General features: G+C 38.4%; 1 protein-coding gene across 1 annotated transcript in view; it reads right to left on the bottom strand.

Moving 5' to 3' along the window:
• CUNH12orf4 (chromosome unknown C12orf4 homolog) overlaps nt 1-15,222 on the bottom strand; it is a 45,442-nt gene extending 30,220 nt beyond the window's left edge. The window contains exons 1-6 of the mRNA XM_027856460.1: nt 15,004-15,222; nt 12,333-12,547; nt 8,811-8,956; nt 6,618-6,799; nt 1,239-1,338; nt 1,028-1,149 (exon numbers count right to left, since the gene is read on the bottom strand). Coding sequence (XP_027712261.1) covers nt 1,028-1,149; nt 1,239-1,338; nt 6,618-6,799; nt 8,811-8,956; nt 12,333-12,537 — 755 coding nt within the window. The 5' untranslated portion in view covers nt 12,538-12,547; nt 15,004-15,222. The remainder of the gene's footprint in view (nt 1-1,027; nt 1,150-1,238; nt 1,339-6,617; nt 6,800-8,810; nt 8,957-12,332; nt 12,548-15,003) is intronic.
• Between the last annotated feature and the right edge of the window lie 176 nt (nt 15,223-15,398).

Here is a 15,398-nt window from a genome sequence, read left to right as displayed (position 1 = left end):
AGCACAATGGTAAACATTCATAATGAGGTTTAACACCATTTTAAAACAGGAACCTCATAAAATACAATGCTAAACCCAAAGGAATGAATGTCATTCAGTTCATCTTAAAATATACTAGAAATTAATTTTGGATGGAATAGTACCTAAAAAGGAGAAATACTGTGATGGGATCCTTTTTAATCTCCCTATATATCACAGTAAGTGTGCAATGTCTCACCCATAAGAAAGATAGGCTTTGCCTCCCTGGTGCTTACTGCTCTTTAAATAGGTGATGACATTTACATCCCAAAATAGCAACTCTCAGGGATGTCATTTCACTTCTAATCACTGACAAATGACCTGATTTTGTTCTGCATGGAAATATGAAAACATGGGTAAAGGGCCAATTTTAGAAGATAAAAATACCAAGCAGACAAAGGTTTTTTAAGATTCAGATTAGAAATTATTTGCATACAAAGTGACCATATGAACTAGAAGCATATAATTATTTCTAAGTGTATACAGAATCTATCTGTACAGAGAAACAAGACACTACTCTACTGCATTTTAAGTAAACATCTAATTCAATGTATCCTGGCAGCTTAAAAAAAAGTGAAAATAACTTTGGTAGCTTGAAAAAACAGCTTAAGAGAAAAAAGTGTGAGGCCAAGAGGTGACACAGGGGATATCATTTGTATTACAACTAGTCATATTTTAAATTAACTTAGGGGCAAATCAATTTAAAAGGAAAATGCAATATATGGAAGACAAGTGATATTAAGATTTATGGATTTAAAATGTTTTTGAAGCTTTTTTACAAGAAAAAACAAACAACAGTAACAGCCAAAAACACTCCTATGCCACACAAATGAAACAAAAAATGTCAGTAATCCAAAAGTTGTTAAAAATAAAAACACAAATTACCTTGAAATTCCACCTCTTACTCAGGGATCTCTACAAATCAAAAAGACATTTTTCCTAAAAGACTCAATCTATTTACCAGTTTAGTTAACAACAATAAATGCTTAATATTTCAGATGACTAATACCTGATAGATTTGTTGTTTGGATTTTTTAGGTCTTGGTGCAGCTTTATTACCCATTCCTGATATTCCTGTTTTTGGATGGCGGTCGACTGTTTTAGCTCATTGGTCCATTTATTCTCTAAGACCTAATAACAGTATCCAGAATAATTCATTTTATTTTAAAAAGAAACATAAAATGTAGTTATATGAATGAAAGTCATTCCTTATTACATACCTGTTGGGATTCAAAATGTTGAGCAGCCAATGAATTTACGTCCTGATCTGTAAGTGACTTACCCAGTTCCTGCATTACTTTATCCATTTCCGCACCTTGCCTGAAGACAGGAAGGAAGCCAAAATCAGCTGAGGTAGCAAACCTTCTAGTCTAAGCCCTAGTGCAGAAGTCAAAAGCCTTAGTTCTGATTTTTTTTTTGTTAGAAGTTCTGAGATTCTGAATTTTTTTTTAAGAGCTGGAAGAAACCTTTTTTTAAAATTAATTTATTTTTAGTTTTCACCTATCACTTCCATAAGCTTTTAAGTTTTAAATTTTCTCCCCTCTCATCCCACCTACCTCCCCAAAACAGTGTGCAATCTGATATAGGCTCTACATAAACATTCCTATTAAACATATTTTCACATTAGTCATGTTGTAAAGAAGAATTAGAACCAATAGCAGGAACCACAAGAAAGAAGAAAAAAAAAACAAAACAGAAGAAAAAAAAAAGAGCCAATAGTATGCTTCGATCTGCACTCAGACTCCATAGTTCTTTCTCTGGATATGGCTTAGTTCCAATTGCTTACAGCTCCATGTGCACCTTAGCAGTTTCGATTGTTTTTATTTCCTAACTGCAAAATGAAGATGCTTGTTACCCTCTTATCTCCCAGGAATGAAGAATTATTTTGTTAGAAAAAGTACTTTGAGATCTTTGGAAAGTGAGGTACAAAACTGATACTGATAACTCTATAAGTTATCAGAACCTTTGCTTATGAGGGAGATTTGCATCTGAAATTAATGTATGAAAGAAACTACTTGAATCTAATAGACTTTTTACTGGAATTTCATTAGAGAACTAACAAAAGCACAATGCTTTTTATATCTACAGACTTCTTGAAGCATACACCCTGCAATCTATGTTCAAAATACATTTGTTATATAGTATAAAGTGACTTTTTGACCATCAATCAGATACAAGGGAGCATGTGACCCAGAGGACTTCGATTCAAATGAAACACAATCTCCCTGAGTGTCCATTTCTTTATTTCTAAAATGAGGGTTAGACTACAAGACCTTTAAGGTTCCTTCCAAGACGAAGAATAAAGGCAAGAAACTGAAATCCAAAAGGGTACAGGGTGCGTTTTTCTCACTGCTACCCAAAGAAAGCCTGAGATGCAAAACAGAAAGGTTAATTTGGGAAGAGATTAGCTGGTTAGGAAGATACTATCTAAGAATGGGATTTAGATTTTGGGACCACAGTTTAAAAAAGAAGAATGGGAGACTGGAAGGCCAGAGATAAAATACACTTAATAAAGATTGATGAGAGTGTATTTGCCAGGGTTTAGCAAATTTAATCAAAGGGACCTTAAACTAAAAGAAATGGGAGGAGATTACCTCTGTATGGTCCCCACGCTAGATATCACAGAGAGAAGCTTTAATGAAGAAAAAGGAACAACTGAGAAATCCAGAAGTTCTTAGGAGATAAAAGTCAAAAAACATTCACTAATAACATCCACAGCCTCCAATGTATATATGGAAATGCTCAAAGTTTAGGCAACAAACAAGAAAAACTAAAGGTCTAAAACAAGGAGGCAAATTTAACTTCAAAGGTATCAGAGATTTGGGGGGATGAACCCTATAGCTGGACTATGGTTCCGGACAGATGTCTTAATGAAAAAAGATCAAAGGGAAGGAGTGAGAAGGAACTGTATATTTAAAAGATTAGCTAATGTGAGGAAATCCGGAAGTCCAAAAAGAGAAGTATGATAGCATTTTGGGTGAAAGTATCTAAAAAGTTCTTTACTAGACTTAGTGATATTTTCGTCTTTCAAAAAGTGGAGGGACCAACAAGGGAAAATTCTATTCTGGATGTTATTCTCACTAAAAAGGAGAAACCACTTAGTGGGGCAAAAATTATGGGAATCCTGAAGAAAACTGACCACTCTATCTTAAGAATTTAGGATAGAAGAGAAGAAATCTGGGTACCGCCTCACATGTACCACAGACTTTGGAAAGCAGATTTCAAAGGGTTCAAAGGAAAGACTGTAAGAAAGGTGGTTGCTCAAGAATGAAATTCTGAAAACACAAGGAAAAACAAATCCAATAGGGAAGGAATTCACCAAATAACTTAAGACTTTTTTTTTTAAAGAAACGCACATAAAATGGAAGAGAAGCCAAGTAACAGAGAATAACAATAATAGCTAACACTTACCTAGAGCTTTAAGTTTGCAAGGTGCTTTACAAAATTATCTCATTTTATCCTCACAGCAACCCTGGAGATAGGTACTATTATTACCATCACTATTTTACAGATGAGGAAACTGAGGCAGAGATTAAGTGACATAATGAATATGAGTGAGGCAGTTCATATGCATGGGAAGCAGAAATTGAACCCAGGTCCTCCTGACTCTAAGGCCAGCCCTCTATCCACTATACCAGGCTATCACACTCACACACACACCCACCCACCCACACACACACACACCTATTGCACTTTCTAAAATATAGTTTCAGTACCAATTCATGTCTACTTAACTTTAACCCTCACAGATGCCAAGGGTCTCCATTTCCACCTGTCCCTGAACAGGAATCCCCTCTTTAATATACCTGACAATTAGTTGTCCAGCGCAGTCTGCTTGAAGATTTTCAGTAATGGACAATTCACTATTTCCTCTGATAGCCACTTCTGGACAGCTCTAATTGTTAGGGATGATTCCTTACACTGAGCTGAAATTGACCTTTCTGTCTTCTCCCAATTTCCTTTTGTTTTACAAACCCCTGAAGACATGCTATATCATCATCATCTATATAATGCCAGAAGATTTGCAAAGCAAACATATCGTCTCAATCCTCACAACAATACTGTAAGATAAATGCCATTGGATCTTCATTTTATAGATGAGGAAACTGAAGCTGAGACAGCCTCAGCGACTTGTGCAGGCCCACAACTAGTAATCCTGGTTGATGCAAGATTCACTATCAGGACTCCTGCCTTCAGGTCCATTTCCACAGAACAAGCCTAGGCCCTCTTTCACATTGCAGATATCACTTACTCTCTCAGTGGTTTAGACTATAAATTGCAGAACAGTATGAATGTGCACTAGCAGAGAGAGTTTCCTCACCTGGAGTTCCTTACGCTCACATGAACTCACAAGTATGGCCAAAAAAAACCCAAACCAAACTTGAAAAAGGTTTCATTTGTTAAAGAGTTATGAATACCGACAGACAGATCTGGATGCAAAATCATATGCATACAAACAAATATACATGATACATGTTCCCCCTGGTGGATGAAGAATGTTGTTGCAGTTTTGAAAGTTTAAAGAGAATCATTGAAAACAAAACTTTAATAGACAGAATTTAATTATTGGATTCCCAAAACCTTTCTTCCATATTTAAATGGAAGGGAGAAGTGCCGACAGGTGCATAGTGGTCTGGTAGGTAGTATATTTAAAAGTACAATCTAGAGCACTGGTGTCAAATTCAAACAGAAATGAGGCCACTAAACTGTACAGAAAGATCACTGCAGGTTGCATAATGACTATATTTTGCTATAGTTTTATTTATTTTGTTAAATATTACCCAATTCCATTTTAATTGGGTTTGGGTGGCACTAGGGCATGTTGAAAATTGTGTGTTTGGCTGGCCATTAAGATTACAGACTGTTACTTTCACAACCTGGTCCCTTCCCACCTTGCCAGTTTTCTTACACTTTACTCTTTCACATATTCTATGATCCAGTGACACTTGACACTTGACTCCTTGATCTTCCTCCCACATGACTCTGTACTTCCAACGCTGGACCTTTTCACTGGCTGTCCTCTATGCCTAGAATATTCTTCCATTCTGTCTCTTGGCTTCCCTGGCTTCCATGAAGTCTCAGCTCAAAATTCATCTTCTGCAAAAGGCCTTTTCCAGTCCTTCCTTATACCCCGCCCCAACACTTTCTCTCTACAATTAGTTCCCCATTATGTTATACATAGTTTATGTGTAGACAGCTGTTTGCAAGTTGTCTTCCCCATTTGAATTCTAACTCATTGAGGGCAGGGACTGTGTTTTTGCCTTTCTTTGTATCCCAATTGCTTAGCACAATGGTTGACATATAGTAAGAGCTTAATAAATGCTTACTGACCACTGTCTGGTGGATAGCACCACCAGAAAAAGAGTAGAAAGAGCAGCAGCACCTCTGTGGCTGTCTTGATGAGGCCCCCTTTGCTCTGCTGCAAGATTGGGGGGGGGTGAGCATGAAGCGGGGGCATTATTTTGAAGTGAAGCTGATTTTTGTGACCCTGGCTACCAAAGGTTGTTATTAGTCAGGGGTAGGGTTGTTGCGGGCCAGAGCAGTAGTGGAATTAGGATAGCTTAAGTTAACTCTCACCCTCTCCCTTACCCCCCCCCCCACAACCAACTGGTATGGTTGTGAGTCAAGAGGTTATAAAGCAGACCTAGGGTAGCATGAATTAACTTTGTCCCAGGTACGTTGATCTGGGACCCAGTTGTGGGCCCTTTGGATGAAGAGTATATAAAGACAGGGGAGTGAAATTATACCCTCTGAAGGGGGACTTTTCTTGCCACTGCTTTTATCTCCTTGTAGAAGATGGTACAGATTTTTATTTTGTTATTATCAGGAGCTGCAAGGTAAAAATTCTCTCTATTGAGCCAGACTGGCAATTTGTCTATAATTTATTGACTTAAGAGTGCCTATGGCACTAAGAGTTAAGAGATTTGCTCATGAGTTCACACACTATGTGTCAGAGGCAGGACCTGAGCCTGGGCCTTCCTGATTCCAAGGCTGGCCCTCTATCTACTATAACACATTGCTTCTCATGACCTAAAAAATAGGAACACTTAGAGGAACTTAATAATTTGGTTCTGAATGCAAGTACAGTTAGAGAACAATTTAAACAAACATTTCCCATATTTAGTTCAGTGCCTACATTCCTGAAAAAGGGCAGGGAAAATCATGCACCAGAGCAAGTAACCCTGGCAGTTTTCTCATCACTGCATTTTAAGCCTGTTGATCCTTAGAAGCTTTGAAATCTGGTGAAGTTGATGTGCATCAGCTGACAAGTGCATGGGCAAAAACTTATGCTGAGGTGAGAACATGGGTCAGGCTGGAATTTCCCACCCTTCCCTTCTGCTTAAACTAAGGATCAACAAGCTTAAAATACAATCATTAATGGCATATTTGAGAGAAACTACATAGATCTACATGGACCTGCAATATTAATTTCAACAACTGGTTTGAAATGAAACAGGAAGTTATGTGCATTTATAAAAAGGAACATTTTTCTTATTTACTGCTTCAATTTTCTAAAAATTTCTAAAAATGTCTCCCCTGGACAAGTGCATCTAACTATACTGAAATATGACAATTAAGCATAAGAAAAGCTGAAATACCTTTCTCGTAACTTTTTCAGCTCCACATCTCTTTCTCCAATAAGTTCTGAGATGCTAACAAAGTAATTGTGCTCCAAATTTAAGAGAGTTTCAGAGGCAGGAGAATGGATTAGGTCATGGTAGACATCTGCAAAATCTTCATCCCAGCTTGGCTCTTCAGGTCTTGCATGCTCTAATGTGGTCTACAAGACAAAACAAAATCATATGGAATGCTTTCTTTTAAAATACAATGCTGCAATTATACAAAAAGCTCCTTTCCCCTCTATCATGTGGTTCTTATCCCAGTTTTCCCACAAATTTTGTAAGCATATTGTGATACAAATGTACTCTTCAGATTTTCTACCTATTCTTTCATTCTTGATATATAGCCAGCCCACTTCCCTTTCTGTTCATATGCGTCCTTGATATTTATTTCCTCGAAAACAGCCCCAATCAGACCACATCTGAAAAACTGTGTTCACATTGTAAGAAAGCACGAACATGATGAGGTACTCTAGAGGTAGGCTACCAGGATAGTGAGGGGACTGGAAACCATTATCAAGTTCTTCCTAGCCTTAGAAAGTGGAGCTAAATAGAAGTTACAAGAACAACATTTGATTTCCATAAATTAGCACTCACTCTCTTCGAAGTGGCCCACACTGACTCCAGACACACTGGAAGTCAAGCAGACTTTGGATGCACACTGCAAGCAATGATTGCAAGTCGACTGCTGACCAGGTAGGATGTGCTGTTAAATGATGAGCTATCCACATTGGGGGAGAATGCACACAACACACCTGAAAGCTTGATCTGCATTATTAATATTTTTTTCTCTTTCCCTTTCTAAGTCTAGACAATCAACAAAAAATAGATCAAGCACTGGTTTGTGGATGTGCATTCTGAAGTGTCAGTGCTCACTGACAACTGAATAGTCTCTCCAGACCTGGCGCTGGCATGAGGCAGCTCTCTCCAGCATACCAATGTGCCCAGGCAGGGGTTGGACTGGCAGCCTCTGATTCTGTGAACCAGGCCCACATCAACAACAACAAATGACAAGAGGACGTGCTGCACAAACGGATAACTGTGGAACAAAACTTTACTCGGGATTAAAACAGGATTAAGAGAAACCAGTCCCAGAAAAGCCTTGTCAGGTTAATTTAATTCTCACACTGAAAGAATTCTCAGTCTCCTACACCCTAGTCCAGGGGTGGGGAGCCTGCAACCTCGAGGCCACATGTGGCCCTCTAGGTCCTCAAGTGTGGCCTTTTAACTACATCCACACTTCACAGAACAAAACCCCTTAATGAAAGGATTTGTTCCCTAAAACTTGGGACTCAGCCAAAAGGCCACACCCAAGGACCTAGAAGGCTACATGTGGCATAGTCCGTCTTTAATTACTACTTTATACAGATGCAAAAATATTAGATAAAATATTAGTAAAGAGGCTACAGCAATATATTTTTAAATTATTTGCTATGAATATGCTAAAATTTCAGTTTTGCCAGGTGTGAATGAAACTATCCTGGTTAATGAGACAACTGGTTTTACTTTGATGATTCTTAATTTCTCTACTTCTTTTGGTAACTGTACCACAGTCACATATATTTTTTTTCTGCAAAGATTTTTGGGACATTTTTACTAAATGGGGAAGCTATATCAATGAATTTCACTGCCTTAATTGTTCAACAATGAGAACGTCTAGCTTGTCAATTTTTATTGTAAAAATAGGTGTAATTGTACTTTATGCAGCAGATGTGCTTTTAAAAAGTAAAAAGAATATTTATAACTTGCATCATAGTCTAAATGTATTCAGGGAGCTCACTAAGTAATCTATGAATTCTTCCATAATCATCTTATACAATTTACTGATTCTGCAAATCCTTATTTACATATGTAAGGTTCGCTTGAGGTAGAATACACCTGGGGGGCATGGAATGATGGAAAGAACATTGGCCTCAGGGGTCAGGAACCTTGGGTTTTTACTAGCTGTTTGATGGAGGACAAGTCACTGAACATTTCTGAGTCTCAGTTTCCTCATCTGTAAAATGGGGATAATAGTACTTCTACTACCTATTTCCCAAAGCAGTTATGAGCAAAGTGCTTTGTAAACCTTAAAACCCTATAAAATATGTTAATATTTACTCACAAGACCATAAACAAGGGAAAGAAAGCAGAAGGGGGGGAGGGCAATTCCAGCCTGACCCATGTCCTCACCTCAGCGTAAGTTTTTGCCCATGCACTTGTCAGCTGGTGCACATCAACTTCACCAGATTTCAAAGCTTCTAGTGCAGCCTCAGCTTCTCTATCATAGTCTCTTAGAGATTCTTCCTCTATAAACTGACTCAGAGATTTTTTTAAGTCTGTGGCAGGAAAAACACAAATCAACACCTGTTAAACTCCCACAGATCAATTAATCAATCCACAAGCATTTATTAAGCACCTATTATGTGAGAGACTCCTCAGACAATGAGGATACAAAGTCAAATGTGAACCAGTCCTGGCCCTCAAGGAGATCAGGGGGCTGGGGGGAGGGGGCAGAAGAAAACCTGTACATAGAGACAGAGAAAAAGTTAAAAACATTTTACAGGATATTCCTTCAATTTCCAAATCTTAATCTTATAAGCCTTACTACAGCATACTACTAAACAACTAAAACAATCAACCTAAGGCAGCATTTTAACCCTGGGTTCTTAATCTTTTTAGGGTCATGAAACTCTCTGACAGCATCTATCACTCTCTTCTTGCCATCTCTTCTGCGCAGGTCTCTGTGACACTACTCCAGCCCAGTTCTCCTGTCTATTGGAGTTGCTTATTCTCAGTCTTCTTGTCTGGATCTTTATCCAGGTCATGCTCACTAATCACTGATTTCTGCCAGAGCCCTGTCCTGGGCCCTCTTCTCTTTTTCCTCTATAGTATTTTTCCTGGTGATCTCATTAGTTCTCAAGGATTCAATTGATGATCTCTTTGCTGATGATTATCAAATCTACCTATTGAGCCTAACTTCTTTTCTTTCACCTAAACCCTCCCCTCTTCTTAACCTCCCTATTACTGTCACCTAGACTCCAATCCTCAGTCACCCAAGGCTTATAATTAAAGTGACAAAGTATCATTTTAAACTCATTATTTTCTCTTATCATCCCAACTTCCCTTCCCCATAAAATCTGTTGCCAAATCCTGTCGATTTTACCTTCATCTTTTTAGAATATACTACCATTTCTTCTGAGACACTGTGATCACCCTGGTGCAGGCCTTCCTCACCTGTTTAGAACTGCAATTTCAATAGCCTGCTGGTCTGTCTCCCTGCTACAAGTCTCTCCCCCTAGTCCATCCTCCACTCATCTGTCAAAGTGATCTTCCTTAAAGTCCAGATTTGACCATATCAATACTCAATAAACTCCAGTGGCTCACTATCACCTCTAAATCAAATATAAAACCCTGTTTGGTGTTCAAAGCCCTTTGTAACCTAACCTCCTCCTAGCTTTCCAGTCTTCTCATACCTTACTCGCCCCCACCTACTCTTCAATCCAGAGACACCAGCCTCTTTGCTGTCCCTCAAATAAGACACCCTGTCTTTTGATTCCATGCATTTTCACTGGCCATCTCCCGTCTGGAATTCTCACCCTCCCCATCTCTGCCTCCAGAATTCCTTGGCTTCCTTCAAATCTCAGCTACAATCTCCTAATCCCCTTAAAGCTAGTATCTTCTCTTTATTACCTCCAATTTATCCTGTATATATCTCTTTGTACATTATTGTCTTCATGTTGATTTCCCTAATAGACTGTCAGCTCCTTCAAAGCAGGGACTCTCTTATGCATTTCTTTGTGTTTCCCTTCTCAGATTAATATTTTTAAATGATAAAAAAATGAAAAGGATTACAAGAGAAACCATTCATAATAGTAAATTTATTATAAAAATGCTAAAAAAACTGACAAACCTCAGGTTAAAATCCCTGATTTAAACAATGAACCAAATGTTCTATTTTATTATTTTAAGTTATTCTATGTATTTTAATGAAAAGGGAAAAGTCTACCTATTCTTTTTAGACTACAGCATATTCTGATATTCACTAATGGCTAATAGTAATAACAATTCTCCAGTTGTCGGTTATATTGGCATAAATCCCAAAGGAAAGCTTCCTAAGAATTGTGTAGGAATAGGAAAATTTCAGTCCTTTCCACTAGAAATATAAATGGAAACATTTTATCTCCTACAGGACTTTAGAAAATTCAGTTACACTCAGAATTAGAATGATTATTAAAATATACTAACTTGAAAGTAAACCTTAAAATGTTATATCAATATGAGTTATAGTTTAATCTAAAAGATTCCAATCTCCTAAGTCTAGTAATAAACTACATATACTCTTTAATTAAGTCTTTGTCATCTTTAGGGCATCTATATGGTTCCCTTAGTTTTTGTTTGGGGAAGGTGATTGTATGAAGGTAAAGGGCAGGTTCAGACCTCTCATTTCATCAATGTGGCAGTGAGGTAGTGCAGTGACTAGAGCAGCAGGCAAGAAAGTCCTGAGTTCAAAACTGGCCTCAGACACTTACTATCTGTCTGACCCTTGGCAAGTCACTGAGGTAAGTAAAGCTAAGTCACACTGGAAAATTACTGATATATAGAGATTAGGTCTCTAATTTTCCCAGACTTTCTTAGGTACTGATGATAATTGGTATTTTATTTGTTTTTGTTTTCTTCTGCTTTTTGGTGAGGCAATAGGGGTTAAGTGACTTGCCCAAGGTCACACAGCTAGTTAAGTGTCAAGTGTCTGAGGCTGGATTTGAACTCAGGTCCTCCTGACTTCAGGGCTGATGTTCTATCCCTTGTGCCATCTAGCTGGCCCCAAATAACTGATATTTTAAAGGACAATTCAAGCAATAAAATGTTCTGCAGCACTACTATTAATGATAGGTACATTGTCTTACAGACCCCAGCTACAAACCACATTCAGAGAAGTACCAATCCAGACACCCCTCACCCTTCCCATTCTATACTACACCTACCAAAGGAGAAACTCCTATGTCTCTGGAAAGGGAGGACAAAGTTATGGGGAGAGGTCTACAAATATTATATGGGTTCTGGTCTATGAATATTTTTAAAGTTTTTAGTCCATATTTTGGCTGGGCAGGAATGTAGCTACTATTTGTTGCACTGATATTATTAGGCATATGGGCCTTTGAAACGTTAGCTTCCATAATATCACGTGTTTGGAGAATCAATTAAGGAAGCTAGATGCTTCTACCTGCCTTTACTGATTCAGGAAATTTTCAATCAGAGTGAATAAATGATTTAGCATGCAAATTCTGAAAGATTGTGAACTTCTATTTTGAAGTTCCATTTATTCAGTTGAAAGGCTTCCTGACTGTTCTCCTGGTGTAAAACATAATTGGAAGGCAAAGTTCTCTGGCACTTCTGCAGTTTTATTCAGGTATTGTTTGACTAAATGGCTTCTAATGGAGCATCCAGATCTAGATCTATGATCCTAAGACCATAATACAAAATTATCGTGATACCTCACAAATATTTTGTGAAAACAATTGGTGGGGATCAGAAAGCCCTTTTTATACTTATAATACTATTATCTGCACAGAAGGAAAAGTGTTAGCAGTTGTATCAACGATACTTTTTTAAAACTTGTGACTATTTCTAACAAAACTCCATTCTTTTCAGAATATGTAATTAGGTAAGTCCAAAAAGCAGAGCAGTTAAACAATAATCAAAATCAGTTCTCACCACTTTCTATGAAGCAAGGTAAATTGTGGAGAAGCATCAGACGTCCATGCAAGTTACTTGGGTTCTCTTGAACAGGAAATTTCAGAGGCACTGTAAGTTCAAAGCACTGGCTTCCTACATTGAATTTATATACAAATTCTCTTTCTCGGCCACAGAATTTCTCTTGGTTTGCTTTCATCTTATCTGGTAGCAGAACTGCTGTCATCAAGATTGTCCTATATTAAAAATAACACACTATCATGTATATTTTATCAAGTAGAATTGCTCTTCTGAGTGGCAGCACTTCAATTAATGTTCTTTCTAGCACCACTGATTTGTTAAATCCATGGTGCAGTGCTGGGTGCAGAGTCAGAAGGCTTGGTCAAATGGACTCTGTCACTTACTACTTATCTGACCTTAAGCAAAACCCCAGCTATAAAATGAGGGAGGTAGACTAGATGGCATCAAAGTCTCTCCTATCTCTAAATTTATGATCCTGTGACAACTTTTTTTTCCCTATCTCTTCAACTTCTCAAGATAACACACACACAAAATATTAAGTGATTGTAGTTGTTTGCCTTTTTTTGATACACTCATTTGTGAAAAGGAATACTGGAAAGCTGGAATCACAGCAGGGTGTTCCGGAATGATTTAGAAAATAAGAATTATGAAAGCAGAATTTATTGGCTGCATAGCAAAAATGATCAGCAGAACAGAAAAACTGGAATCCACAGGGCAACAAAACAAAAAGAAACAAAAGGATCCCAATCCAGGATTCTCCTAACTCCAAAGGCCAATGCTATTTTCACTACTCCCTGTATTCTTTGTATGATTACATAAACAACTTTTAGACTATTCTTTCTTCCTCTAGCATGTAGAGGAAGTGGAATTTATATTTCGCATACAGTTGACTGAGTGCTCATTCCAGTTCTTGGTGCTGTGATGAGAGGAAATGAAATAAGCAAAGTCCTTGTCCTTTGGGAAAATTACACTCTATTGAAGAAAACTAGATGAATTTATAACAAATATGTAAGGACATTGAGAAAAGAGCCAAAAAATTATACAACTATTCCAAACTCTAATGAAAAGTACACGTGTTAGCAATGGTTTTCTGACGGTAGATAGAGTTCAAGGACCAAACAGTTAGCATTTAAGTGCCCATTGAGCGCACAGTCTTACATTAAGTTTTCTTCCTGAACATGCCAGGTACGTTAGCATTTATATCTTAGTTCAAACTATGTGTGAATTATATTACCTCCTCTTCATGTATTAAAATCCTATTCAAATGTCACCTTCTCTAAGAAGGCTTCCCTTCTTAGGGACTATATTTCTCTTGGAATTCACACAACATTTATTCCTTACATTTCTAAAGCATTATTTTGCTTTATGCCTGTACTGTAAGCTCCCTGAGGCCAGGTACCCATTTGCCTTATTCAAACTTAGTTTCTACTCTAACTCCTATTATTTATTTATCATCATCCATGAATATTTGTCAAATTAAAGTGGTAAACAAGGAAAGGAAGACAGGGCCTCTGCTCTCAAAAAGCTTATATCTTTGAGAAGCCCAGTGAAACCTGCTAAAAATATTTATGAAAGATTGTATCACAGATAAGAGTATACCAACTGGGTACAGTACAAGGAATATTGGTGTCAGCAAATGTGGGTTCATAGAATCATAGTTCTGGAACTGAAAGGGCTCTCAGAGGTTTTCATCTATGACAACCTACTTGTTTTACAATTGAGAAAACCGAAGGCCAGGGAGGATAAGTGACTCGCCCAAGGTTACATGGACAGTAAACACCAGAGGCAAAGTTTGAATACAGATCCTTTGACTCCTAGTGATTGACCAGAATTACAAGTATGACTTTGGGCAAATCATTCCTTGAGTCTAATTCTCAATCTGGAAAATGAGAAGGGGGTTAGAAAGGATGGCTTCTGAAGTTCTTTCCAGATGTATATATAATTCTATGAGTACACACAGTGAAGGATCGATTTAAGTAAAGACCCGGAAAGTAAAGTATTTGTTCAGAGAAAATGGTTTAGTGCAAAGACCAGTGAATATGGACTCAGAGAACATGGATATGAATTCTGACAGCTCTTTGTGTAACATTTCCTCTCTCTGGGCCTCAGTTTCCTCTCTGTAAAACGAAGGAACTGAACTGGATGATTTCTAAAGTCATCTTCAGTTCTAAATCCAAACTAGGACTCATTAGGTGATAACTTTTATATTCTGGTTCAAGGATTTTATAAATTACAAACCCTTCTGTTCCGGGTTCAACTGGTTCTTTGGTTCCCTGGCCCCTTTTTCAATTGGTTCCATTTGAAATAAAGAAAAAAAAATCAGTTTGGGGATTTAAATTTAGCACATTAGTGTGGTTCCTCCAGTTTTTGTTCAAAATTTGGTTTAATCTCCTCGATTAGCCATGGGGAGGTTTTATTCAGGTTTACTTGGAGGGAGTGAGCTTTGCTAAGGGGTGGTGGACTGGACTGGGGAGCTCTGGCTTGGATCCTTTGTGGACCTCGAGGATGTAAAGGGAAAGAGGGAGAGGAAAGGAAAGGTGAGGGGTGAGGCAACGCGGTCGGTACAGAAAGATGGGGCTGGAAAGGAGGGCTCTGGGGGAAAGAGGGAACAAACTCCGCAATGCTGTGTAAGATTCCCTTCACAAGGTCCTTCGCAAGCCCCGCGCCTCACCTGCTTTCTCCACGATCTGAGCCGGGAGTGGGCAGGTTCCTTCAGCCCATCTCTCAGAACCGATCAGCTGACAGGCAGGGCACAGCGGCCTCTGCTAATCCACCGCCGCAGATTCGCTTTTCCCTTTTTTCAATCTTGGAGAAAGACCTGCTTGACGTAGCCTCCTCTGTTTTTTTATTTTCCGTCATATGCCCATATGTGATGTGGGAAGATTTTTCCTTTCCTGATTTTCTTTTTCTTCTAAGCCACACGGGGGTGGGGGTGAGGGGAAGCGAATAAATAAATGGCGAATGTGTAGATTAAAAATAGAAGACTGAGCGCGCCTCGGGCCGCGGCGGAACTGGAGCTCAAGTTCCGGGTTTCGAGTTCCGTGGTGGGCGGGGTTCCCGCGCGCT

The sequence above is a fragment of the Vombatus ursinus genome, unplaced genomic scaffold (assembly GCF_900497805.2).
Source record: "Vombatus ursinus unplaced genomic scaffold, bare-nosed wombat genome assembly UNPS02011431.1, whole genome shotgun sequence".
Lineage (NCBI taxonomy): Eukaryota > Metazoa > Chordata > Mammalia > Diprotodontia > Vombatidae > Vombatus > Vombatus ursinus.
The sequence above is the reverse complement of the archived record's forward strand: the minus strand, read 5'-3'. Positions and strand labels throughout refer to the sequence as shown.